At 42.8% G+C, this 25,906-nt stretch overlaps 1 protein-coding gene across 3 annotated transcripts; it reads right to left on the reverse strand.

Moving 5' to 3' along the window:
- Positions 1-1,633: 1,633 nt before the first annotated feature.
- Positions 1,634-23,486, reverse strand: cnr1 (cannabinoid receptor 1). Of its 3 annotated transcripts, XM_034161847.1 has the most exons (3): positions 23,476-23,486; positions 21,431-21,434; positions 1,634-3,472 (listed from the first exon to the last, which is right to left on the reverse strand). In XM_034161847.1, the coding sequence occupies exon 3, from the start codon at positions 3,425-3,427 to the stop codon at positions 2,018-2,020; it is 1,410 nt and encodes a 469-aa protein (XP_034017738.1). In that variant the 5' UTR covers positions 3,428-3,472; positions 21,431-21,434; positions 23,476-23,486; the 3' UTR covers positions 1,634-2,017. The 3 variants fall into 3 exon arrangements, with proteins under 3 accessions (XP_034017738.1, XP_034017737.1, XP_034017736.1); XM_034161846.1 differs by lacking the exons at positions 21,431-21,434; positions 23,476-23,486 and adding an exon at positions 4,110-4,376; XM_034161845.1 differs by lacking the exons at positions 21,431-21,434; positions 23,476-23,486 and adding an exon at positions 4,105-4,376.
- Between the last annotated feature and the right edge of the window lie 2,420 nt (positions 23,487-25,906).

A 25,906-nucleotide genomic window follows, 5' to 3' on the forward strand; every position in this document is an offset into this window, starting at 1 on the left:
GTAGTGAAAAACAAATCTGTCCAATTTGTTGGCCCCTAACTTTTGACCAGTGGGTAAAAACAGTTCATGTCAACCCCTGGGTCTTTTATTTGAAGTCATCACAGTCATAAACAAGATTAGAGTATTTGATGAAAGAATATAATCTAAAATGTTGTAATTTAACCCTACCTCTGTTTTTGTGGCTGTCATATAGCTGATTGCACTTTTGATAAAAAATAATAGGATTCTAAAATTTTTTAAATGTTTGCCCTCCCAAAACATTAGTACATTTTCCACCAGAGGGCGCTAGCATTCCATTAAAATTCTACGTCTCAGCCAGTTCAGAGGATGCTTACTTCATGTTTTCTTTCATGCTTTCTCCATGTTTATTGTCAAATAATAAATGGAATAAGTCCAGATACAATGATGACAACCAGCTGCAGCTTTATTCAAAAATTTGAAAACAGCAATGTTAAAACAATGGACTGATTCTGGATGTTTTTAGGCATAGATTCGTCATTTTGCCACAACTGTACAGAAGAAGCCACTTGACAGCTGACACTTTGATCTTCAATACTCAATAATACAAGAGGCAGCGAAAAGCATATTGATAAACAGCTGTCTAGATAACTTCACACCAAGATAAATGTCTACAGAACAATTGTGCTGTGAGATTTCTAGATTAAAAGTACAACATCATCTATAAGAAAATCACAAGTTCTCCAACGCTTTGAAACATCAGGTGTCAATTGTCCAAACGACGCACCCACACGAGTCTCCAATCAAAGAGCCTCTGTTCTTTTATTTAGACGAGTAAAATTACCAGCACACGTAGTTATATATATTTTTTTCATTTAGTTACGTCATAAGCACTTCACGAGGCCTGTGCATGGGTTGTTTTTGTTTTCCCAAATGATGCCCCATTGCAACAGTAGCACTAAAACAACTCACCGCAATGATAAAAGGCCTTAAATCAGAAATATAGCACAAAGTTACAAGTTATCACAAACGTACAATGCTGAGTCCGATAAAATCACCCACTTGATGAAATCAGGTGGATTCAAAACAGGTTCACGATCCACCAGTTTCCTACAGTAGTGACCAGCACACTGCGGCCGAATTCACTCGCAACAAACATCACAGGCATCGGCCTGCTCTCGCGTTGCCTGAAACTAAGCAAACTGATTTGAAAGCACAAGAAGAAAACACTGTACAGTTTGTTAGTTTTACATTTCAACAAAGACATTTGTCTAAAGAGCTTGTGACGAACGGAACAAGACAACGGAGACGCTGTTCACCCTGCCGAGGAAAATTCCATTTCAGATTCCCAGCAGACGCGCCGCACACTCAAGAGATGGGATCTAATCTACCCTCATCTCGGTGCACTTTAGTTCGGGATGCCAGCGCGTTCCTCGAGTAATGCATCGCCTTTCATTTTACACATCTGACAGCCACATCAAGAAGGAGAAATCCCATGAAAAGACATAAGTGGCATGTTTGATTGCAAGTTTTGAAATAAACAGTCCTTGACTTTGTTTCGGAAACACATACATGAAGTGTGTTGAAATTCAAGACGTGAGGATTTGTCATATTCATAATGCAAGACACATTTAAGTGTAACTGACATGGTATAACATCTCTGAAAACATCAGTAGCCCCTTATCCCATAAATGAAGATACTGTATATTGTTTCTAAACCTGAACTGACAGTACAAAAATATAATTCACTAATTTCATATAATGAGTCTATGGTAAACAGCAGACTTGTGAAAATCTTTGTTAAATCCATCAAACTGTGAGTCCTTTCTGTTACCTTGTATGACCTTTTGGCACTTCGGCACACTATACTCATACTCACACACCAACACAAATTAATGCGATAGATGACTACTAAAGCATCTATATGAGGATGTAATCAATACTTTCAAGAGGGGATTTTTTTCCCTTTTTTTTCTGATGTATCTTGTTTCTGGTTTAATGTATGAAATGGCATTGTTTGGGGAAATGACATCTACACAGTTTCCGCTGCAGCAGCCAATTAAACCGCTTCTGCAGACGTTTCGGTTGATACAGACATTGTTATTTTGGCTATTTTCACAGTGGTCTTCACGCAGCTCTCTGCAGCTCTTTTGGCAGAAATGTTGGCATTCCTATTCTGGCAATCTGACTCAAGGCTATTGTCCAATTGCTGGGCGCTGCCCCTGCAGGTGTGGCATGAGCTGAGGAAGGCGTGCCGCAGGTCCTTGCTCCTCAAGGCGTAGATGATTGGGTTGACGGTGGAATTGAGCAGGCAGAGCATGCTGCAGAACGCAAACACTGTTTTGATGTCATCTTCCATCCTCCAGAAGAGGTCGTAGACCATGATGGCTAGTAACGGACCCCAGCAGATAACCAACACCACCAGGATAAGCACCAGAGTTTTGGCCAGACGAATGTCCATGCGTGTCTGCTCAGGGCGGGTGGTCTGCACTTTAGTTCCATCCGCTGAGTATACAACGAGGCTCTTCTGGGAGGTACGACTCAGCATGCGCACAGCATGGTGGTGCGCTTTCCACAGGATATATATGTAGGCGTAGATGATGAAAAGAACAAGCACACTGGTAACCCCGATCCAGAACATCAGGTAGTTCTCGTCAATCAAAGGGAATATATCTGAGCAAACGGATTTGAGACGTTTACAGTTCCAGCCTAGCAGAGGTAGCACGGCGATGACGATGGATATGGTCCACATCATGCAAAAGGCAACAACAGCCTTGGTTCGCGTCACAATGCGTCTGTAGGCAAGAGGCCGGTGTATAGAGATGTAGCGGTCAATAGCAGTCAAGAAAAGGCTCCCTACAGATGCAGTGAAAGAGGCGGTGACTCCACCAAGCTTAAAGAGAAAAACGTTGGGGCTGTCTTTCCTGTGGAAAACGTGGAAGTCCAGAAAGCTGTAGACAAAGATGACACTGCCCAGCAGGTCAGCCACAGCCAGACTGCCGATGAAGTGGTACGACGGCCGGCAGCGGAGGGTGCGGGACTGCAGGATGACGCAGAGCACCACCAAGTTCTCCAGCACAGTGAAGGTCCCCAGAGTTAGCGACATCACAGCCACAGCCAGCTGCTGGCTGGGCGTCAGGATCATGAAGCACTCCATGTCCATGAAGTTCTCGCCGCACTGTATGTTATTATTCTCATCTTTGAATGTGGTTCGGTTGCTGAACAGGTCGGTGGCATTGGTAGGGTAGAAGGGGATGCTCTTGAGGATCAGCTCTTCATCTGCAGGGATTTTATTTGGGAAAGCATTGCTGCGGAATGCAGACAGGGGCTTTTGCAGCGACAAACTCCCCTTGAAGTCTGAATCACTGATGGGGTCATCGTAGTTTGCATCGTTGGAGCCCAGATACTGCAAACCAGACGTAATAGTCCGGAAGGTGGTATCTGCCACCCCGTCCAGTACGGATTTCATGGCTGTGTTTGAGGGTACTGTTGAAGTCTAAGACACCTGGACAACCTATAAATTCACAAAAGACATTTCAGACGTGCTGTTTAAACCTGTGACCTCCAGAAAAACATCTATGTTCGTGATAACTGAGTATTTTCTATTACGACTGCAGCTGTGCAATGTTTGAATCAAATGCTTCGGCCAGCCTGAAGATTAATATTTATACAAATTCACATTCATATTTGCACATATATAGAATTTTTCACAGAATTTCAGTTTAAGGCAGAATCCAAATCGGGTGTGTAAGTGCTGCTTCGGCTCTAGATAGATGTGGTTTTCGACACAACAAATTATTCATGAGTGAGCACTAACTTTTCAAGAACGTCTTATAAAATATGCATGGATTTAAAAATAGACACAAATTAATGAATCAGTAGTGGAACACAAACACCTGTATGAAAGGCGAATCACTGACAATGCACAATTTATGTGAGATATCAAGTGTGCACGCCGTTTAGTGATTTATTTTACCTCAGTTTTGGTTTTTGGAGCAGAAATGCGCACAGAATACATGTAAAAAACAGGCTACCTTAAATGAATACATGATTCAAATTTGTGAATATTGTTTGTGAATATAACTTGGAAGTGTTTTTAAAAGCCTCAGTTAAATGTCTTAAAGAGGAAAAGTGCTTCTTTTTTACCTCACATATTTTTTTTCCAAGTGCGTAGAATCGTCCTTTAATCCAAGTGAGAAGCGCGTTCATCCATCACTGATCTGGCACAAAGGCGCGCGCACACCGCAGTCAAAACGTCACAAACGGAGTCATGAGTGGTTTGGATTTTCAAAGGGTTTTGCGGATCAGAAGTTTGGCAGTGCGTGCTGAAGTGCGTCTCGTCTCACGGAGCGCTCCGGCGTCTCTCGTGCGCGGCTGCCGGTCTGAAGACTTTATGAAGCGTCGCTCGTACGAGCGCCGTCACGTGTCCGATCAGTTTGATCCGCCCAACCCACTGAGTCCACCAAGCTCCGAGCGCGCTGCAGAGGAGCGCAACGGCTCTAGGTGGAATTCCACAAAGAGATCTTTCAGCATACAGCTCGTCTTTCCAAAGTGCAACGTCACCAACGCGCAAAGGCTGCAAAGAACAGATGATTTTTGATGTTTCTGCATTTCTGTTCAAATCTCCAGATGTTTAACTTTTACAGAGTTGGACCCAAGTGTGTTTAATGCTTATTGTGGAGGTAGAGCTAGGAATTGAGTTTTTAGGGAAGGACAGGGTTCAAATCCCATTAGGTCAATAATGCTCCACAAGCACTGAAGTGTCCATGAGCAAAACCTTTCCACCTTATATATAATCAGTCCCTCATCTTCTGAAGCAACTGGTTTATTTAGTGTTTCAAGTGGCAGCAGACCAAACAGCTATAGGGAAGTGTGGGATGAGCGATATATTGTCGGTCATGTCCTATAACTCTTCCCGCGGATTCAGAGGTGGTCCCAAGCTGTGTGCGACATATAATCTCTCCGGCATGTCTTCCACTGGGCCTCCTCCCAGTTGGACATACCTGGCAGACCTCCATAGGGAGATAACCAAGGAGCATCATCACCAGATGCCCGAACCACCTCAACTGGGTCTTTTTTATGTGAAGAAGCAGTGGCTCTACTCGGAGTCCCTCCCAGATATTCAAACTTCTCACTCTGTCCAGGACTGTAAGATCAGATACTCAATTGAGAGTCTCACCTTCTGGCTCAGCTCCTTCTTCACCACGACAGTCGGGCACAGTGTCTGTAAAACATCAGATGCTGTCCCAATCCATCTATCAATGTCACACGACTAATCAACTCCAAAATTGAATTACCTCTAGACATCTATCGACGTAATAGTCCCACCAAGTTTGAAGGAAGACTGTCCAGCTGTTTTTGAGTTATCTCGCCCCCCCAACACACACATTCACCAGTGAACACAATATCCTGCTTCACTGTTTCAACAGAATGCAGGGTAATTATTTACATACCTCCTCCAACACCAATGATTTGTATGGTTTACATATACCCACCCCCCACTTTGTCTCAGGTTAAACTGCAGATTGTTGGGAAAGTGTAGTGACACGGACCCACAACAGGGGGCGTAAATGAACAGACAATAGAGGGAGTTAAATTAGAACACTTTACTGTTGTGAATGTCACAACCACACACAGCAGATTATAGAATAGATACAAGTCAATTAATGAAGGTGTCGTGTGGGCAGGCTCGACAATAGGAGACGCCCGTCTGGAGATGAACCGGAACCACACGATTTCCACCGCCACCGAACCCGAAGGATACTGGAGCCGCCAAGTCCCGAAAAGTCCCCAGGTGGCCACCGTCTCAGCGTGTCGGATCTGGTACTGCTGGCGGAGAACAAGACAGTCAAGTGTGGGTGTGTATACACCCCATAACAATAACGGTGGGAATTCCACCTCCACCTCTAACACACACTCGTGCAGCGTCTGTGTAACCACTTATCTGACGGGAAGTAGGACGAAACAGTCGCGACCCACGCTGGTCCTCTGGTTAGACAGCTGCAACACAATAGCTCTTGGAATCAATCAATGCAGGCAGAGAAAGTTACCTCTCAAAGAAGTCGATATCTCGGCGACGTGGTGGAGGTGTCATCCTGCTTTTATCCAGGGTGAGATGCAGATGATCGGTGACAGCTGTCATAGTTGATGAGTGACAGCTGTCACCTCGGCTGTTCCTGTAAGGTGGCAGCGCCCTCTCGTGCCTGAAGCCCGCACTTCAGGCAGGGCGCCCTCTGGTGGTGGGCCAGCAGTACCTCTTCTGGCGGCCCACACAACACAGATACCATCACAATAAACAATAAATCAGTTTGCACGTCACCACATTAATATGCAGATCCAGTTATAAATCAGTTACAAAACTCTGACCCTCAGCCTCAATAAAAACAGACTCATTTCGGTGCTCGTGACCGGGCTTGTTTCCTTTTTGTTCCTTCTCTAATGTCCATGCAAACATGTTTTCACACCATCTTCCTGCAGTCACAGACCAATGAGCCTGGAATAGGAGCATTAATGTAACATCTAATAGCTGCAGGGAGAACATGAAAATCATGTGTAATTTTTCGGTATTGAAATGAGGCTGTGGCTTGATTATAATCAAAGCAATAATCAGCCCAGTCTCACACTTTTTTCATGCCCCCAACACCAAAGCAGAATGCTTTTCATGATGCAGTTTTAAAATTCCCTGAACCGTAACCATACCCCCCCCAGACACCCCCCGTCATCCCACATTTCATGCTCCATCACGAAATTAATTTGTGCCCTCATCATGAAAGGTGCCCATTTTCATGACAATATCATGAACCCAATGGACTTTTCGTAATGCCATCACGAGCTGCGGTGAGACTGGGTTGCAGCAATAATTACTAATACTCACAAATGGACAGAATGTCCTCACACAGCAGCGGCTCTGAAAAGAGTGTTTGACTGGCACAAATGGTGATGTTAGGAACGTGTCACGTTTTCACTTTTCTGATTATTTATTTCTTTCTAAATGACAGATTGCCTTTTCTTGTGGTTCTGATTGATCTTAACCCAATCTGAGCACAAACGCCTCATTTGCTGGAATGTTGACGCAAACCTGTGTGGAATAAAAGTTCTCTTCGTGTGCTGTGAACAGCTGATTAGGTGAGCGGCACTGACACAGAAAACATCTTGTTCTGCAGAAGCTGAAAGGCTGTGCAGAAGTCAGCGCTCTTCTCTTGTTCTGCACAGGGTTTGTCAGATAATATGCCAGTTTGAAGTAATGATGTTCCAGTCTCCAGTTTGCCTCTTAAACCCTTAAAATATCTCTCCACCTTCAGACACCCCTTCAAATATCAATTTGTCATGCTCATTGCATTCCAGGAATTTTTTTTTTTTTTAAATCATGCATTGTATTTTACTTTTTTCACACTGTGCACCCCAAAAGTTGTCTGCAATTGTTGGATTGTAGCCCAGGTCATCAGGGCCAGATAAAAGTGACAGTGAACTTCAAATATACTTGAACATAGATGAAAAGAACCAAATTAAAATATTACATAGAGCAATTCCCACCACTTCAATTTCTTTTTAAAAACAAATGTGTGAAAATATCAAACCCAAACCTCCCATCCTCTTAAACAAAGCACATATGGAAGTTCCTATGTCTTGAAGAATTAAGGCAGTTCTGAAGGCAAAAGGGGGTCCAACCCATTATTAGCAAGGTGTACCTTATAAAGTGGCTGGGGAGTGTACATAGATAGAGAGATGGTTAATTTTGAGAGTTGGGGATGGATCGGTTGCCATCCAGATGTAGCGGCTGCACTCTGCGTTGTGTTGTTATGACTCCGCCCATTTGCTCCCCTTGGGACGCAAACTCACGAGCTCCGGCATGGGAGTCAGACTCTCTAACCAGAAGGCTAAAACCCAGGGCTCTGGCCTTGTGACCAGAGAATCCTTTTGAGCTGTTGGGAGTGAGGTTTACTAACTACATCTGCACAGCGACACCTGCTGGCCTCCGTTACACAGATACCATGACAGTTCTGTAGTGTGGTGGATGTGGCAGTATCTGGCACCAGGGCATGCCTCCAGAGGCAGTCTGGCCTGGAAGCAGGAATAAAATACCTACGTTATGTAAGAATATGGCTACATTTACTGATGGATTTATGGATGAACAAATAAGTAGCTATTTTAACAAAAATTATTCTGGGGCACTGACGTCAAACTTTTAAAATCCCAAAATAATCTTCCACATTACCAGTCCCTTGATACTGCATTAAAAACCAAGAACATCATGTTTTAGATTAATAAAGAAAAACCACAAACAACCAATTAAAACAGTCCCAGAAATGGAAGCAACAGTAACTATTAAACTCAATTTTTTATGGAGGATTTTTCACTGAGGCTTGATTTATCGTCTTTGACAGTCTGCTGAAATGTACACGCTTTTTTGCATCTATATCTAATTGCAGTAGAATAGTTGTTTATGTATTTGCATCTGTTTGATTTCTATTACTTGGAGAAAATAAATTGGACTCTGATGTCTCTGGAGCTTGCACACATGCAATCCTGTCAATTTAAAATTGGCTTCCATATGGAAAGTAATGATTTATATAGTCTAAGTCTCCATAGATGCATCTTAAAATGTGATTTATTGGGATTAAAGCAGAATAAACGATTCATACCTTCATTTTCTATACCCTTTCAATCCAATTAAGGGGGGGGGGGGGGGGTCTGTTTGGAGCTGTCATAGTGTGAGAGGCGGGGTTCACCATGGACAGGAATCCAGTCTATCATAGGGCAGCATAAATCAGACATTGCTTTATTTTACAACTATAAATCAGAAAAGGTTGGGGTGTATGGAAAAAACAAATAAAAAAAAAAACACTCTGATCAACTTCATTTCATGTGTTATACACATACATTCCTGCATTTAAGGTCTACAAGATATTCCAAAAAACGTTGGGATGTGAAAGTACGAGGTCTATTAGAAAAGTATCCGACCTTATTATTTTTTTCAAAAACTATATGGATTGGAATCACGTGCGATTACATCAGACAAGCTTGAACCCTCGTGCGGATGCGTGAGTTTTTTCACGCCTGTCGGTTGCGTCATTCGCCTGTGGGCAGGCTTTGAGTGAGCACTGGTCCACCCCTCCTGTCGGAATTCCTTTGTCTGAGAACTTCCTGAGAGACTGGCGCTTTGCTTGATCAAACTTTTTTCAGAAACTGTAAGGCACATCCAAGTGGACACCATTCAAGAAATTCAGTTGGTTTTCGGTGAAAATTTTAACGGCTGATGAGAGATTAAGGAGTGTTACTATCGCTTTAAGGACAGCCCACGGCGCCGGATGGCGCGCCGCGCCCCGAGCCACCGTCGTCAGCCTGTTTCAAGCTGAAAACTTCCAAATTTAAGCCTCTATTGGGATCAACAGTTTATCCAGACATTCCACTGTTAAAGGAGATTTTGTAATGAAAGACGTGCGGACGGATTCGCGCGTCGGCACCCAGCCGCTCATGGCGCGGCGCCACAGCAAAACTGCTGATCCCGACCTCTTCTGAAACCTCTCTGCTCTCTCACGACGTCCTGGGTCAACAGAGGCTTAAATTTGGAAGTTTTCAGCTCAAAACAGGCTGACGACGGCGGCTCGGGGCGCAGCGCGCCATCCGGCGCCGTGGGCTGTCCTTAAAGCCATAGTAACACTCCTTAATCTCTCATCAGCCGTTAAAATTTTCACCGAAAACCGTCTGAATTTCTCGAATGGTGTCCACTTGGATGTGCCTTACAGTTTCTGAAAAAATTTTGATCAAGCAAAGCGCCAGTCTCTCAGGAAGTTCTCAGACAAAGGAATTCCGACGGGAGGGGTGGACCAGTGCTCACTCAAAGCCTGCCCACAAGCGAATGACGCAACCGACAGGCATGAAAAAACTCACGCATGCGCACAAGGGTTCAAGCTTGTCTGATGTAATTGCACATGATTCAAATCCATATAGTTTTTGAAAAAAATAAAAAGGTCAGTTTCTTTTCTAATAGACCTCGTATGTACCATATTGAAATGTTGGCATTTGTCTTGAAAACACTTAAAAGACATTTTCTCATTGACAGTACCAAGCGATGAAGTGTGTCAGATGTTATTTTGGTCTATTTTTGCTGCAAACACATCGTAAGGTGTGCAACAAGTACGAGGTCTGTCCAAAAAGTATCGGACCTTTTTATTTTTTGCAAAAACCATATGGATTTGAATCATGTGTGATTGCATCAGCCAAGCTTGAACCTTCGTGCGCATGCGTGAGTTTTTTCACGCCTGTCGGTTGCGTCATTCGCCTGTGAGCAGGCTTTGTGTGAGCAGTGGTCCACCCCTCTCATCGGATTTTTATTGCGAATAAATGTCTGAACGATTTGGAGCTTTGCCGTATCAATTTTTTCCAGAAACTGTGAGAGACACCATTCTGAAAATTTAGATGGCTTTCAGCGACGATTTTATGGGGATTACACAGATTAAGGAGTGCTCCAGCTGGTTTAAAGACCGCCCACAGCGTCTGAGAGCGCGGTGCGCTCCGAGCGCCGATCGACAGACTCAAACCCCGCTCAAACAACCAGATCATTTCCAACGTGAAGGCTTTGTTGATTCGGGACATTGTCTAACTTTCACAAAAAATGCAGGTCATCATTGTTGCATGGATTTGATTCAGAATTTTCCAAACACCCTCTACTGGAAACAGGTCAGAGCTGCAGGCAGGCCAGTCCGCTATCTGTACTCTCTTCATCTGCAGCCATGCCTTTGTAAAGCCCCTTTCAACAACGTAGAGTTGTGTAATGCGGCGTACCCACTACGCAAGGATATACAGCTCTATATGGCAATACGCAAAGGAGTCAAAAAAATAAGCAAAAAAATAAACATAGAGCACCGGATGCAGTGCTCTACACAAATCTATACAACACTCTGTATGCTTCAGTACACCATGCCTTTGCAATTGTACACAACCCTACGCCAGTCCGATGAAAAATCCTTCTAGGTTTTTTCATCAGTACATATCTGCATTGCTAGATTTTATTCATCCCGCTGAACTTTGCTGGCAGTGAAGCTTCAAAACCAGGGAAGAAGAACAGGCGGACCAAGCTTCCACGCCCACTATAACTCCTCACAGATGGATCGCCAGCAAGAGGACATGCCCACATCCATTATAACTCCTCACGGACAGACTGCACGCGATCACTGGCTGCAGCTCTGCCTTCACCTCCTCAAGTTCTCTCACGATTGTTGCACGTTAAACAAAGTCTCTTAACTCCTGGAAATAATGTATATTCACTTTTTCCAATGTATCAAATCCATCTGCGTGTCCAGGCAGTCTGTAAAAACAGCGTCATGGAGCCAAGCTTCCCTCCCGTGTGCAACTTATGCAGCCATTCCTGTATACAAGATATGCAGCACAATGCAACTCTATGCAGGCCCATTGTGGAAGGGGTTTAATGTGTGCAGAATGTGATTTTGCATTCTTTTTGAAAAATCCATGGAAGCCCCTGGAAAAGATGTCACCTGGAAAGCAGAAAGTGTTGCTCTAAAATCAATGTACTGTTCTGCATGAATGTTGCCATCACAGAAGCGTAAATTACCTTCACCAAGTGCACTGACAAACATATACCATGACAGACCCTGGCTTTTGGACTTTGGAATGGTTTCTGATAACAGTCTGGTCCTTTCCATCTTTCAAGGACTGGTCAAGGACTCACAGGGAAACATACTCAATTCTGAGGAGGAGTGCATCAGCCACTGGAAGGAATATTTCATTGAACTCCTGCATCACCCCCCACCACAAACAGATCCCACTCTCACCATGCTATCTGAAAATGCCAATACAAATTGCAACTGCAGCGTAGACCCTGTGACTAAAGAACAGGTTGCTCAAGCTCTATCCAAACTTAGAAATGGCAAAGCTCCCGGCATCTGCAATATCACAGCAGAAATGCTGAAATTGGGCGACGACAACATTACTGGTTGGCTCACCTACATCATAAATGAGGTTTGGATAACTGAGTGCCCCCCGGAAGACTGGACCCCGACATCATCCTCCCCCTCTGGAAACAAAAGGGTGACAAATTGGTCTGCAGCAACTACAGAGGTATCACACTCCGTTCCATCCCAGCAAAGATCTTCACGCGAATACTTCTCTCCCGAGCTCTTCCGGCCGTCAGAAGTAAACAACGCCCCCAGCAGGCAGGCTTCATGCCAAATCGATCCACAATGGACCAGATCTCTACCCTCCGTCTCATAATTGAGAAAGCATATGAATTCCATAAAGATAGACACCTCTACATTGCCTTCTTAGATCTCAAGGCGGCTTTCAACACCGTTGACCATGCATCTCTTTGGAAGATCCTTGCCATCCTCGGAGCCCCACGAAAGATCATTACCCTCTTTCAAAAGCTCTATAGTGATGCAGAAAGCGATGCAGTTGCGAATCAACGGCAAGAACTCCACGTGGTTCTCAATTAACAGTAGAGTGAGACAGGGTTGCGTAGCTGCACCAGATCTGTTCAACTGCATCATTGACCATCTGATGGAGCAGATCTGTGCCCGTGTTTCTGGGATTCAACTCGGCAGTTAACACTTCACAGACCTTGAATATGCAGATGATACCACACTATTCTGCTCCTCGCTAGACCAGCTGTGAGAATCCTTGGAGATATACCAAAAGGAAGTCAACAAACTGGGCCTAAGGGTCAGTTGGCTAAAAACCAAGCTCATGCACATCGGAGGTGAAGCCCCACCTCCACTGCTCATCAGTGGGGTGGAAGTGGATTTCGTGACCTCCTTCACCTACCTCAGGTCAATTGTCACTAGCAATGGCGGCATCACAACAGAAATTAACAGGAGATGTGCTCTGGCAGCCAGTGCCATGAAATTCCTTTGGAAGTCCATCTCAAGAAAGACCAAATTGCAGATCTACAACACCTCAGTCCTCCCCATTATTCTTTGTGGAGCAGAAACCTGGCTTCTTAATAAGTCCATGACAGAGAGAATTGCCGGCTTCGCAGAGCATTGCGCATAATAGAGGGCATAAAATGGCATGATAGAGTCTCCAACATCTCGCTGCGGGAACGCACCCAACAACCCTCTGCGTCCCATTTGGCAGCACAGCGCTGGATGCGCTGGTATGGACACATCAAAAGACTCCCCCCTGAACGTCCAACACATGCTATCTTCCACTTTGACCCCAAATCTGCTGGCTGGAAACGCCCCTGCGGAGCTCCCCACACTCGCTGGATTGATGTCATCGCCAGGGACCTACACCAATTGGGCCTATCACTAGCTGAAGCTGAACTATTAGCATTGGACCAACCCAAGTGGAGAAGACTGGCGAATATGATTAGCTCTACGCATGACGACACCCTCCTTGTCGAGCATGAAGCCTAATGATGATGATGCTTTCCATCTTTGGCTTGGAACACACAGCATCTCTATCTATCTATCTATCTATCTATCTATCTATCTATCTATCTATCTATCTATCTATCTATCTATCTATCTATCTATCTATCTATCTATCTATCTATCTATCTATCTATCTATCTATCTATCTATCTATCTATCTATCTATCTATCTATCTATCTATCTATCTATCTATCTATCTATCTACAGTGGGGTAAAAAGTATTTAGTCAGTCCCTGATTGTGCAAGTTCTCCTTCTTAGAAAGATGAGAGAGGTCTGTAATTTTCATCATAGGTGCACTTCAACTATGAGAGACAAAATGAGAAAAAAAATCCAGGAAATCACATTGTACGATGTTTTACAAATTTATTTGTAAATTATGGTGGAAAATAAGTATTTGGTCAATAACAAAAGTTCAACTCAGTACTTTGCAACATAATCTTTGTTGGCAATGACAGAGGTCAAACGTTTCCTGTAAGTCTTCACCAGGTTTGCACACACTGTAGCTGGTATTTTGGCCCATTCCTCCATGCAGATCTCCTCTAGAGCAGTGATGTTTTGGGGCTGTCGCTGGGCAACACGGACTTTCAACTCCGTCCACAAATTTTCTATGGGGTTGAGGTCTGGAGACTGGCTCGGCCACTCCAGGACCTTGAAATGCTTTTTACGGAGCCACTCCTTCGTTGCCCAAGCGGTGTGTTTGGGATCATTGTCATGCTGGAAGACCCAGCCATGTTACATCTTCAGTACTCTCACTGATGGAAGGAGGTTTTGGCTTAAAATCTCACGATACATGGCCACGTTCATTCTTCCCTTAACATGGATCAGTCGTCCTGTCCCCTTTGCAGAAAAACAGCCCCAAAGCATGATGTTTCCACCACCATGCTTCAGAGTAAATATGGTGTTCTTGGGATGCAACTCAACATTCTTCTTCCTCAAAACACGACGAGTTGAGTTTTTACCAAAATGTTCTATTTTGGTTTCATCTGACCACATAATATCCTCCCAATCCTCTTCTGGATCATCCATATGCTCTCTGGCAAACTTCAGACGGGCCTGGACACGTACCGGCTTAAGCAGGGGGACACACCTGGCACTGCAGGATTTGAGTCCCTCGCTGCGTAGTGTATAGCCTTTGTTACTTTGGTCCCAGCTCTCTGCAGGTCATTCATCAGGTCCCTCCGTGTAGTTCTGGGATTTTTGTTCACTGTTCTCATGACCATTTTGACCCCACGGGATGGCATCTTGCGTGGAGCCCCAGATCGAGGGAGATTATCAATGGTCTTCTAATTTCTTACAATTGCTCCCACAGTTGATTTATTCACACCAACCTGCTTAACTATTGTAGATTCACTCTTCCAAGCCTGGTGCATATCTACAATTTTCTTCCTGGTGTCCTTCAACAGCTCTTTGGTCTTGGCCATGGTTGAGTTTGGAGTCTGACTGTTTGAGGCTGTGGATAGGTGTCTTTTATACAGATAACAAGTTCCAACAAGTGCCATTAATACAGGTAACAGGTTGAGGACAGAAGAGCTTCTTAAAGAAGAAGTTACAGGTCTGTGAGAGCCAGAAATCTTGCTTGTTTGTGGTTGAACACATACTTATTTTCCACCCTAATTTATAAATGAATTCTTTAAAAATCCTACAATGTGATTTCCTGGATTTTTTTTTTTTTCTCATTTTGTCTCTCATAGTTGAAAATTACAGACCTATCTCATCTTTCTAAGTAGGAGAACTTGCACAATCAGGGACTGACTAAATACTTTTTTATCCCACTGTATCCATCTACAACCCCAATTCCAATGAAGTTGGGACGTTGTGTAAAATGTAAATAAAAACAGAATACAATGATTTGCAAATCCTCTTCAACCTATATTCAGTTGAATACACCACAAAGACAAGATATTTAATGTTCAAACTGATAAACTTTATTGTTTTTGTGCAAATATTTGCTCAATTTTAAATTTATGCCTGCAACACGTTTCAAATAAGCTGGGTATGTTTACCACTGTGTTACATCACCTTTTCTTCTAACAACACTCAATAAGCATTTGGGAACTGAGGACATTAATTGTTGAAGCTTTGCAGGTGGAATTCTTTCCCATTCTTGCTTGATGTACGACTTCAGTTGTTCAACAGTCCGGGGTCTCCGTTGTCGTATTTTGCACTTCATAATGTTCCACACATTTTCAATTGGTGACAAGTCTGGACTCCAGGCAGGCCAGTCTAGTACCCGCACTCTTTTACTATGAAGCCTTGCTGTTGTAACACCTGCAGAATGTGGCTTGGTATTGTCTTGCTGAAATAAGCAGGGACATCCCTGAAAAAGACATTGCTTGGATGGCAAGATGTGTTGCTCCAAAACCTGGATGTACCTTTCAGCATTGATGGTGCCATCACAGATGTGTAAGTTGTCCATGCCATGGGCACTACTAACACACCCCATACCATCACAGATGCTGGCTTTTGAACTTTGCACTGGGAACAGTCTGGATGGTCTTTTTCTTTTGTGTGGAGGACATGACGTTCATGATTTCCAAAAACAATCTGAAATGTGGACTCATCAGACCACCGCACACTTTTCCACTTTGCGTCTGTCCATTTCAGATGAGCTCGGGCCCAATTGAATGTTGAGAAAAATGAATGTTGTGTCAAATTAAAAGCATCTGCTTACAGCGAATGCAGATAAGACAAAAAGCGCTGCATGCATGTGTGCAGTTTTGATCACACACAAACTGTGGAGAGCTGACATTTGCCATTTGGTATGCTCATGTATTTTGGGTCAAGGATGAATGGTGCCAAAACCAAACGTTGATAGGATTAATATTTTTAGAGACACTACATATATTAGCGAACAACACTGAACAATGAACATTGATATTTACATTCTAGACTTCCACACCAATTCAGCAGGGGGTGGTAAATCATCTATATATTAAAAGCGTGAGTGCGTGGTTTTATTTAGTAAGTTCAATGTAAGCACATGATATAATTGTAAATACATTAAAAATACATGGATGACAAGAAAGTGAAAAAATTATTTCTATTGTGGTTTATTTAAAAATCAAATGACAATACAAAAGTAAAAATAAAATAATAACAATAATCATCATCATAATAATAATAATAATAATAATAACAAGAACCTCGTACATTAAGACAGTAAATTAACATAAAAAATGATGTAATTAAAATGAAATAAAAGGTTGATTTATTCTTCTAAAAACTGTTGAAGTCTAAGGTCAAGCTTTTTAAAAACATTCTGGACGCACACACCATTCCAACTCATAGAAACTTTGCACATTTTATTACCACCCTTGAAAAATGTCAGCTACCTAGTTTGTGGATCGTCATGTGCAATGCGCTAGTAATTTTCTATGCCCACACCGAAGCAAAACCACTCCGCATCTTTACTGATGTTTGTGTGTGTGTGTGTGTGTGTGTGTGTTTATGTATATATATATATATATGATCGCTTCCCACTTTTTCTGTGTGGAGTTTGCATGTTCTCCCTATAGCTGTGTGGGTTTCCTTCAGCCACTCCAGTTTCCACCCACAATCTAAACATGTTTATTTAGGGCTTGCCCCTTTCTCTGCCCTTGACCAAGGCAGCATCTCTACATCTGGAGTTGGTCCCCGTGGTTGGAATATGTCTAACTATAATTAGGATGGCTTAAATGCAGAGGACAAATCTCGTTGTATGTATGTGTATATATACAATGACAGTAAAGGCTCTTCTTCTTCTTAAATTGTCTATAGATGTGCATGCGGGTGTGAATGTCTTTATTTGTCTATGTATGTGGCCCTGCGACAGACTGGCATCCTGTCGAGAGTGTACCCTGCCTCGCCTCATGACTGCTGGGATAGGCTGGGATAGATGATGGATTTCCAAAGTAATCCCTTGGCCATGTGGTTATATCAGCTATTGATGAATGATGGTTCTTGATGCAGCCCTGTCTGAGGGATCAGAGATCACAAGTATTCAGCTTTGGCTTGTCCCCTTGCCCTTTAGATTATTGGGATTACTCAGTGATATTATGCACTGTAGAGAGAGAAAAATACACAAATCCCTTTAAAGCTTTTTCAGGATGCTGTTTTTTTTTTTTTTTTTTTACTAAATCATGATTACAATCAGCTGTTATCATCACCTGTTTGAAATAACATTCTTCTTCTTATTATTATTTGCTCATTACTAGTCTCAAATGGCTCCTGTTCCAACTTTTTTGGAATGTGTTGAAGGCCTTAAATGCAGAAACAGATGACTATTAACCAGTGAAATGAAGTAAACCACAAAGAGCATGAACTATCTTGTATTCTTACTGTCTCCAATGAATTTGAAGTTTAAAAAAAATGTAAGAAACACCAGTTTTTTCCATACTGTCCCAGCTTTTTCTGATTTGGGGATGTACATGAAGGGTTCACCTGTATAACCTAGTAAGTTCATTTTCCAAACATGAAAAAATGCAATTTAAAATGGGGATTTAAAGGAAAAAAAATGGGAAAATGCATAGATTTCCATAAATAATATAAAAATTTTATGTTCAAATTCTTTCATACTTTGCACACAGATGGTTACCTAAGTAGGTTTCATTTAAAAATGGGTGGTTTTGGAGAAACTGGGTTTTGTGTCTGAGCCACTCACATAATACAGTAAAAATATCCAATATAACTGTCATATTGTGCCTTTCTAGTTACTTTTAATATGCATCACATGGAAGCGTCAAACAGGCAGCAGGACGATTGCCAAGCTGACTGGTGTACAGTGACAATTTTCTCTGACTTGTTTGGCATGCTAACCCGTGAGTGAGCAATGAACGATGGCTCAAGCGATGCTCACAGCCATCTGTGATTCAGTTGTGGTACATAACATTTTGTCCTTCAGTGAGTCACTTTGAGTCTAAGGATTAGAGAGAAAAGTTTGGGGTGGGGGGCTGGGCTTCAGTCAGAGAAAGGAAGTCTCAAGTATTAATTTGACTAATTTGCCTTCGGTGTGACATGTCAAATTCTCCACTTTAGTTCTAGCCAATAGATTTTTGTAGTTTATGCAAACTGATATGCATAAATTCACAGTGAGGTCACAGCTGGGAGGATCACGATGTACTCTGTTATATTCAAATTTATTATTCTCCAAACAAATGCCATTTTATTTACTACTGCATTACCAGCCTTGTGGCATCCAAAAAGTCAAGGTTACAGGTGAAAACAGAATTGTTAAAAGTATTACATAGACTGGGAAGATGTTTAAAGTCATTCATAATTGGGCTACCTGTTACGGTCAAACAGACTAAACCAAAACTGGACCCAAAAATGCTGGAAGCTGAGGTGAAAAACAAGATAACCGTTTAATGAATGATAGGAATAAATGATGCTGGAATGTTGGTAGAGACACCAGAGCACGGAGACACAATCAGGTGGAGTGGCAGAGAACCAGAACCAGGCAGCTGCAAATGGAGCTGACAGGAGGCAAAAAGAGAGTTATGCAAGGTCAAGAGCAACATGAATAAACTACCACAGAGGATAATGAGGCCATGTTACCACAAAGTGAAAACTGAGTTTCTGGTGATGGTTAAGTGAATGAACAAGGCTTTTATGCAGGTGTGATGATTGCTGACAAGTGCGGTAATCAGTTCCACAGCGTAGCGCCTGGTGAAAAAGAGAGAAGGGAAGCAGAGCTGAGCAAACACCAAGGCACCACAACAGTACCCCCCCCCCCCCCCCCCCCCCTCAATGGGAGCCCCCAGGTGACCCACCATGTCTTTCCAGATGGGTACAATAGAAGTTCCAAGATGAGGCCCCGCAACACCCAGGAGCACTCCTCAGGTCTATAACCCTCCCAGTCCACCAGATACTGCAACCCCCAGCCCAGATGACGCACATCCAAAAAAATACCGCACAGGCCAGGCAGGATGATCATCCACAAGCCAGGTGGGGCGAAGGGGATCGGCTGGAGGTCACAGGAGACTGGTGTACACTGGTTTGAGACATGAGGCATGGAAAGCCGAATGAATCCGCACAGACTGAGGCAGGTGGAGCCAGACCACGGCAGGGTTGATCACCTGGGTTTTTTTGTGTCTGTGTGTCGTTGTTTGGGTTGCTCACTTTGGTCTCGCTCCCTGTTCTTGTGTGTTTTCCTTCGTTCTGTGTTGGGGGGAGGTGTTCCTTTTTTGATGTGGGGGGGTTCCCCCTGTTGTGTGTGTGTGTGTGTGTGTGTGTGTGTGTGTGTGTGTGTGTGTGTGTGTGTGTGTGTGTGTGTGTGTGTGTGTGTGTGTGTGTGTGTGTGTGTGTGCTTCCAGTCCATGTCGGTGTCCTATTGCTCATGTTCTGTCCCGTCTGTCTAAATCTGTGATAGTGAGCACTTCTCCTTTGCTGAGATAATCCATCCCACCTCACGGGTGTGCCATATCAAGATGCTGATTAGACACCATGATTAGTGCACAGGTGTGCCTTAGACTGTCCACAATAAAAGGCCACTCTGAAAGGTGCAGTTTTGTTTTATTGGGGGGGATACCAGTCAGTATCTGGTGTGACGACCATTTGCCTCATGCAGTGCAACACATCTCCTTCGCATAGAGTTGATCAGGTTGTCAATTGTGGCCTGTGGAATGTTGGTCCACTCCTCTTCAATGGCTGTGCGAAGTTGCGACGACGAACTGGAGTCAGGTCGAGACCCCGATGAGGACGACGAGCATGCAGATGAGCTTCCCTGAGAAGGTTTCTGACAGTTTGTGCAGAAATTCTTTGGTTATGCAAACCGATTGTTTCAGCAGCTGTCCGAGTGGCTGGTCTCAGACGATCTTGGAGGTGAACATGCTGGATGTGGAGGTCCTGGGCTGGTGTGGTTACACGTGGTCTGCAGTTGTGAGGCTGGTTGGATGTGCTGCCAAATTCTCTGAAACGCCTTTGGAGACGGCTTATGGTAGAGAAATGAACATTCAATACACGAGCAACAGCTCTGGTTGACATTCCTGCTGTCAGCATGCCAATTGCACGCTCCCTCAAATCTTGCGACATCTGTGGCATTGTGCTGTGTGATAAAACTGCACCTTTCAGAGTGGCCTTTTATTGTGGGCAGTCTAAGGCACACCTGTGCACTAATCATGGTGTCTAATCAGCATCTTGGTATGGCACACCTGTGAGGTGGGATGGATTATCTCAGCAAAGGAGAAGTGCTCACTATCACAGATTTAGACTGGTTTGTGAACAATATTTGAGGGAAATGGTGATATTGTGTATGTGGAAAAAGTTTTAGATCTTTGAGTTCATCTCATACAAAATGGGAGCAAAAACAAAAGTGTTGCATTTATATTTTTGTTGAGTGTATTTGCCCATTTTGCCCTCAGTTCCCTTTGAGTTTCATGTTAGTATTTTGCTTGTGTTCTTTTGGTTTGGGTTTTGGTTTTGTTACACTTCCCTGGTAGTTTAACTGTCCTTGGCATTTATGTTCTCGTTATAACAAGCTGGAGCTCTTGCTTACCTCTACTGGTGGTTGGCTCTCACTGCGGTATTGTATCACTTCCTGTTCCGGAGCACAGCGGTGTTTTGCTGTATCTGTTAGCTGTTTAATCTGCGCAGTTAAATTGATCTAGTTAACTAGATAACGATTTGTTTCACAGTGTAATCTTCACGTGCCTTAACTAAAGCACTCCCTCTGCTGAATCACCTCTAAATTATTTACACATTATTCACTTTGTGTGTTTTTAGGAATCCGCTAGCTTAGCGCAGTTACTAGCTCTTAGCTGGTTTAGCATGGCGGCTTCTCCTGTCTCTCCTGCACTTTTCTGCTCTGGGTGTGAAATGTTTAGTTATTCCCCGGCCTCCTTTAGCAGTAATGGTACTTGTAATAAGTGTAGCTTATTCGTAGCTTTGGAGGCCAGGCTAGGCGAATTGGAGACTCGGCTCCGCACCGTGGAAAATTCTACAGCTAGCCAGGCCCCTGTAGTCGGTGTGGACCAAGGTAGCTTAGCCGCCGTTAGTTTCCCTCTGGCAGATCCCGAGCAGCCGGGAAAGCAGGCCGACTGGGTGACTGTGAGGAGGAAGCGTAGTTCTAAACAGAAGCCCCGTGTACACCGCCAACCCGTTCACATTTCTAACCGTTTTTCCCCACTCGACGACACACCCGCCGAGGAACAAACTCTGGTTATTGGCAACTCTGTTTTGAGAAATGTGAAGTTAGCGACACCAGCAACCATAGTCAATTGTCTTCCGGGGGCCAGAGCAGGCGACATTGAAGGAAATTTGAAACTGCTGGCTAAGGCAAAGCGTAAATTTGGTAAGATTGTAATTCACGTCGGCAGTAAAGACACCCGGTTACGCCAATCGGAGGTCACTAAAATTAACATTGAATCAGTGTGTAACTTTGCAAAAACAATGTCGGACTCTGTAGTTTTCTCTGGGCCCTCCCCAATCGGACTGGGAGTGACATGTTTAGCCGCATGTTCTCCTTGAATTGCTGGCTGTCTGAGTGGTGTCCAAAAAATGAGGTGGGCTTCATAGATAATTGGCAAAGCTTCTGGGAAAAATCTGGTCTTGTTAGGAGAGACGGCATCCATCCCACTTTGGATGGAGCAGCTCTCATTTCTAGAAATCTGGCCAATTTTCTTAAATCCTCCAAACCGTGACTATCCAGGGTTGGGACCAGGAAGCAGAGTTGTAGTCTTACACACCTCTCTGCAGCTTCTCTCCCCCTGCCATCCCCTCATTACCCCATCCCCGTAGAGACGGTGCCTGCTCCCAGACCACCAATAACCAGCAAAAATCTATTTAAGCATAAAAATTCAAAAAGAAAAAATAATATAGCACCTTCAACTGCACCTCAGACTAAAACAGTTAAATGTGGTCTATTAAACATTAGGTCTCTCTCTTCTAAGTCCCTGTTAGTAAATGATATAATAATTGATCAACATATTGATTTATTCTGCCTTACAGAAACCTGGTTACAGCAGGATGAATATGTTAGTTTAAATAAGTCAACACCCCCGAGTCACACTAACTGCCAGAATGCTCGTAGCATGGGCCGACGTGGAGGATTAACAGCAATCTTCCATTCCAGCTTATTAATTAATCAAAAACCCAGACAGAGCTTTAATTCATTTGAAAGCTTGACTCTTAGTTTTGTCCATCCAAATTGGAAGTCCCAAAAACCAGTTTTATTTGTTATTATCTATCGTCCACCTGGTCGTTACTGTGAGTTTCTCTGTGAATTTTCAGACCTTTTGTCTGACTTAGTGCTTAGCTCAGATAAGATAATTATAGTGGGCGATTCTAACATCCACACAGATGCTGAGAATGACAGCCTCAACACTGCATTTAATCTATTATTAGACTCAATTGGCTTTGCTCAAAATGTAAATGAGTCAACCCACCACTTTAATCATATCTTAGATCTTGTTCTGACTTATGGTATGGAAATTGAAGACTTAACAGTATTCCCTGAAAACTCCCTTCTGTCTGATCATTTCTTAATAACATTTACATTTACTCTGATGGACTACCCAGCAGTGGGGAATAAGTTTCATTACACTAGAAGTCTTTCAGAAAGCGCTGTAATTAGGTTTAAGGATATGAGTCCTTCTTTATGTTCTCTAATGCCATATACCAACACAGTGCAGAGTAGCTACCTAAACTCTGTAAGTGAGATAGAGTATCTCGTCAATAGTTTTACATCCTCATTGAAGACAACTTTGGATGCTGTAGCTCCTCTGAAAAAGAGAGCTTTAAATCAGAAGTGCCTGACTCCATGGTATAACTCACAAACTCGCAGCTTAAAGCAGATAACCCGTAAGTTGGAGAGGAAATGGCATCTCACTAATTTAGAAGATTTTCACTTAGCCTGGAAAAATAGTCTGTTGCTCTATAAAAAAGCCCTCCGTAAAGCTAGGACATCTTACTACTCATCACTAATTGAAGAAAATAAGAACAACCCCAGGTTTCTTTTCAGCACTGTAGCCAGGCTGACAAAGAGTCAGAGCTCTATTGAGCCGAGTATTCCTTTAACTTTAACTAGTAATGACTTCATGACTTTCTTTGCTAATAAAATTTTAACTATTAGAGAAAAAATTACTCATAACCATCCCAAAGACATATCGTTATCTTTGGCTGCTTTCAGTGATGCCGGTATTTGGTTAGACTCTTTCTCTCCGATTGTTCTGTCTGAGTTATTTTAATTAGTTACTTCATCCAAACCATCAACATGTCTATTAGACCCCATTCCTACCAGGCTGCTCAAGGAAGCCCTACCATTATTTAATGCTTTGATCTTAAATATGATCAATCTATCTTTATTAGTTAGCTATGTACCACAGGCTTTTAAGGTGGCAGTAATTAAACCATTACTTAAAAAGCCATCACTTGACCCAGCTATCTTAGCTAATTATAGGCCAATCTCCAACCTTCCTTTTCTCTCAAAAATTCTTGAAAGGGTAGTTGTAAAACAGCTAACTGATCATCTGCAGAGGAATGGTCTATTTGAAGAGTTTCAGTCAGGTTTTAGAATTCATCATAGTACAGAAACAGCATTAGTGAAGGTTACAAATGATCTTCTTATGGCCTCAGACAGTGGACTCATCTCTGTGCTTGTTCTGTTAGACCTCAGTGCTGCTTTTGATACTGTTGACCACAAAATTTTATTACAGAGATTAGAGCATGCCATAGGTATTAAAGGCACTGCGCTGCGGTGGTTTGAATCATATTTATCTAATAGATTACAATTTGTTCATGTAAATGGGGAATCTTCTTCACAGACTAAGGTTAATTATGGAGTTCCACAAGGTTCTGTGCTAGGACCAATTTTATTCACTTTATACATGCTTCCCTTAGGCAGTATTATTAGACGGCATTGCTTAAATTTTCATTGTTACGCAGATGATACCCAGCTTTATCTATCCATGAAGCCAGAGGACACACCCCAATTAACTACACTGCAGGATTGTCTTACAGACATAAAGACATGGATGACCTCTAATTTCCTGCTTTTAAACTCAGATAAAACTGAAGTTATTGTACTTGGCCCCACAAATCTTAGAAACATGGTGTCTAACCAGATCCTTACTCTGGATGGCATTACCCTGACCTCTAGTAATACTGTGAGAAATCTTGGAGTCATTTTTGATCAGGATATGTCATTCAATGCGCATATTAAACAAATATGTAGGACTGCTTTTTGCATTTACGCAATATCTCTAAAATTAGAAAGGTCTTGTCTCAGAGTGATGCTGAAAAACTAATTCATGCATTTATTTCCTCTAGGCTGGACTATTGTAATTCATTATTATCAGGTTGTCCTAAAAGTTCCCTGAAAAGCCTTCAGTTAATTCAAAATGCTGCAGCTAGAGTACTAACGGGGACTAGAAGGAGAGGGCATATCTCACCCATATTGGCCTCTCTTCATTGGCTTCCTGTTAATTCTAGAATAGAATTTAAAATTCTTCTTCTTACTTATAAGGTTTTGAATAATCAGGTCCCATCGTATCTTAGGGACCTCATAGTACCATATCACCCCAATAGAGCGCTTCGCTTTCAGACTGCAGGCTTACTTGTAGTTCCTAGGGTTTGTAAGAGTAGAATGGGAGGCAGAGCCTTCAGCTTTCAGGCTCCTCTCTTATGGAACCAGCTCCCAATTCAGATCAGGGAGACAGACACCCTCTCTACTTTTAAGATTAGGCTTAAAACTTTCTTTTTTGCTAAAGCTTATAGTTAGGGCTGGATCAGGTGACCCTGAACCATCCCTTAGTTATGCTGCTATAGACTTAGACTGCTGGGGGGTTCCCATGATGCACTGAGTGTTTCTTTCTCTTTTTGCTCTGTATGCACCACTCTGCATTTAATCATTAGTGATTGATCTCTGCTCCCCTCCACAGCATGTCTTTTTCCTGGTTCTCTCCCTCAGCCCCAACCAGTCCTAGCAGAAGACTGCCCCTCCCTGAGCCTGGTTCTGCTGGAGGTTTCTTCCTGTTAAAAGGGAGTTTTTCCTTCCCACTGTGGCCAAGTGCTTGCTCACAGGGGGTCGTTTTGACCGTTGGGGTTTTTACGTAATTATTGTATGGCCTTGCCTTACAATATAAAGCGCCTTGGGGCAACTGTTTGTTGTGATTTGGCGCTATATAAATAAAATTGATTGATTGATTGATTGATATTGTTCCTCGGTTTATCTTTGGTTTCCCAGTTGACACATTGTACACCTGACAGTTCTATGGTTGTTTTTGCTTTTATGTACTTGGTTTGTAATTTGGTTTTGTGAGTTCTATTACTAGTTATGTTTTGTTATTTTAATATATAGATTGTCATTATAATAATTAACAAAGCACATATGATTTTTTAGTATATAAGTCGTACAGGAGTATAAGTCACAGGACCTCCCAAAATATTAATAAAAACAAACCCACAATTTATATTCCATAACATACAATAAGTCTGGTGCACGTGTGTCTAACACACCAGACAGCATCACAGCCTATGGTCAGGAACATGGATAGCTCTGTGGACATATGAAACACACAAATTTTTCTCTTTCTGTATCATGACCTGCACAATTATCTGAAAGTGAACAGAATATTAACACCT

This window comes from Thalassophryne amazonica, chromosome 21, assembly GCF_902500255.1.
Source record: "Thalassophryne amazonica chromosome 21, fThaAma1.1, whole genome shotgun sequence".
NCBI lineage: Eukaryota > Metazoa > Chordata > Actinopteri > Batrachoidiformes > Batrachoididae > Thalassophryne > Thalassophryne amazonica.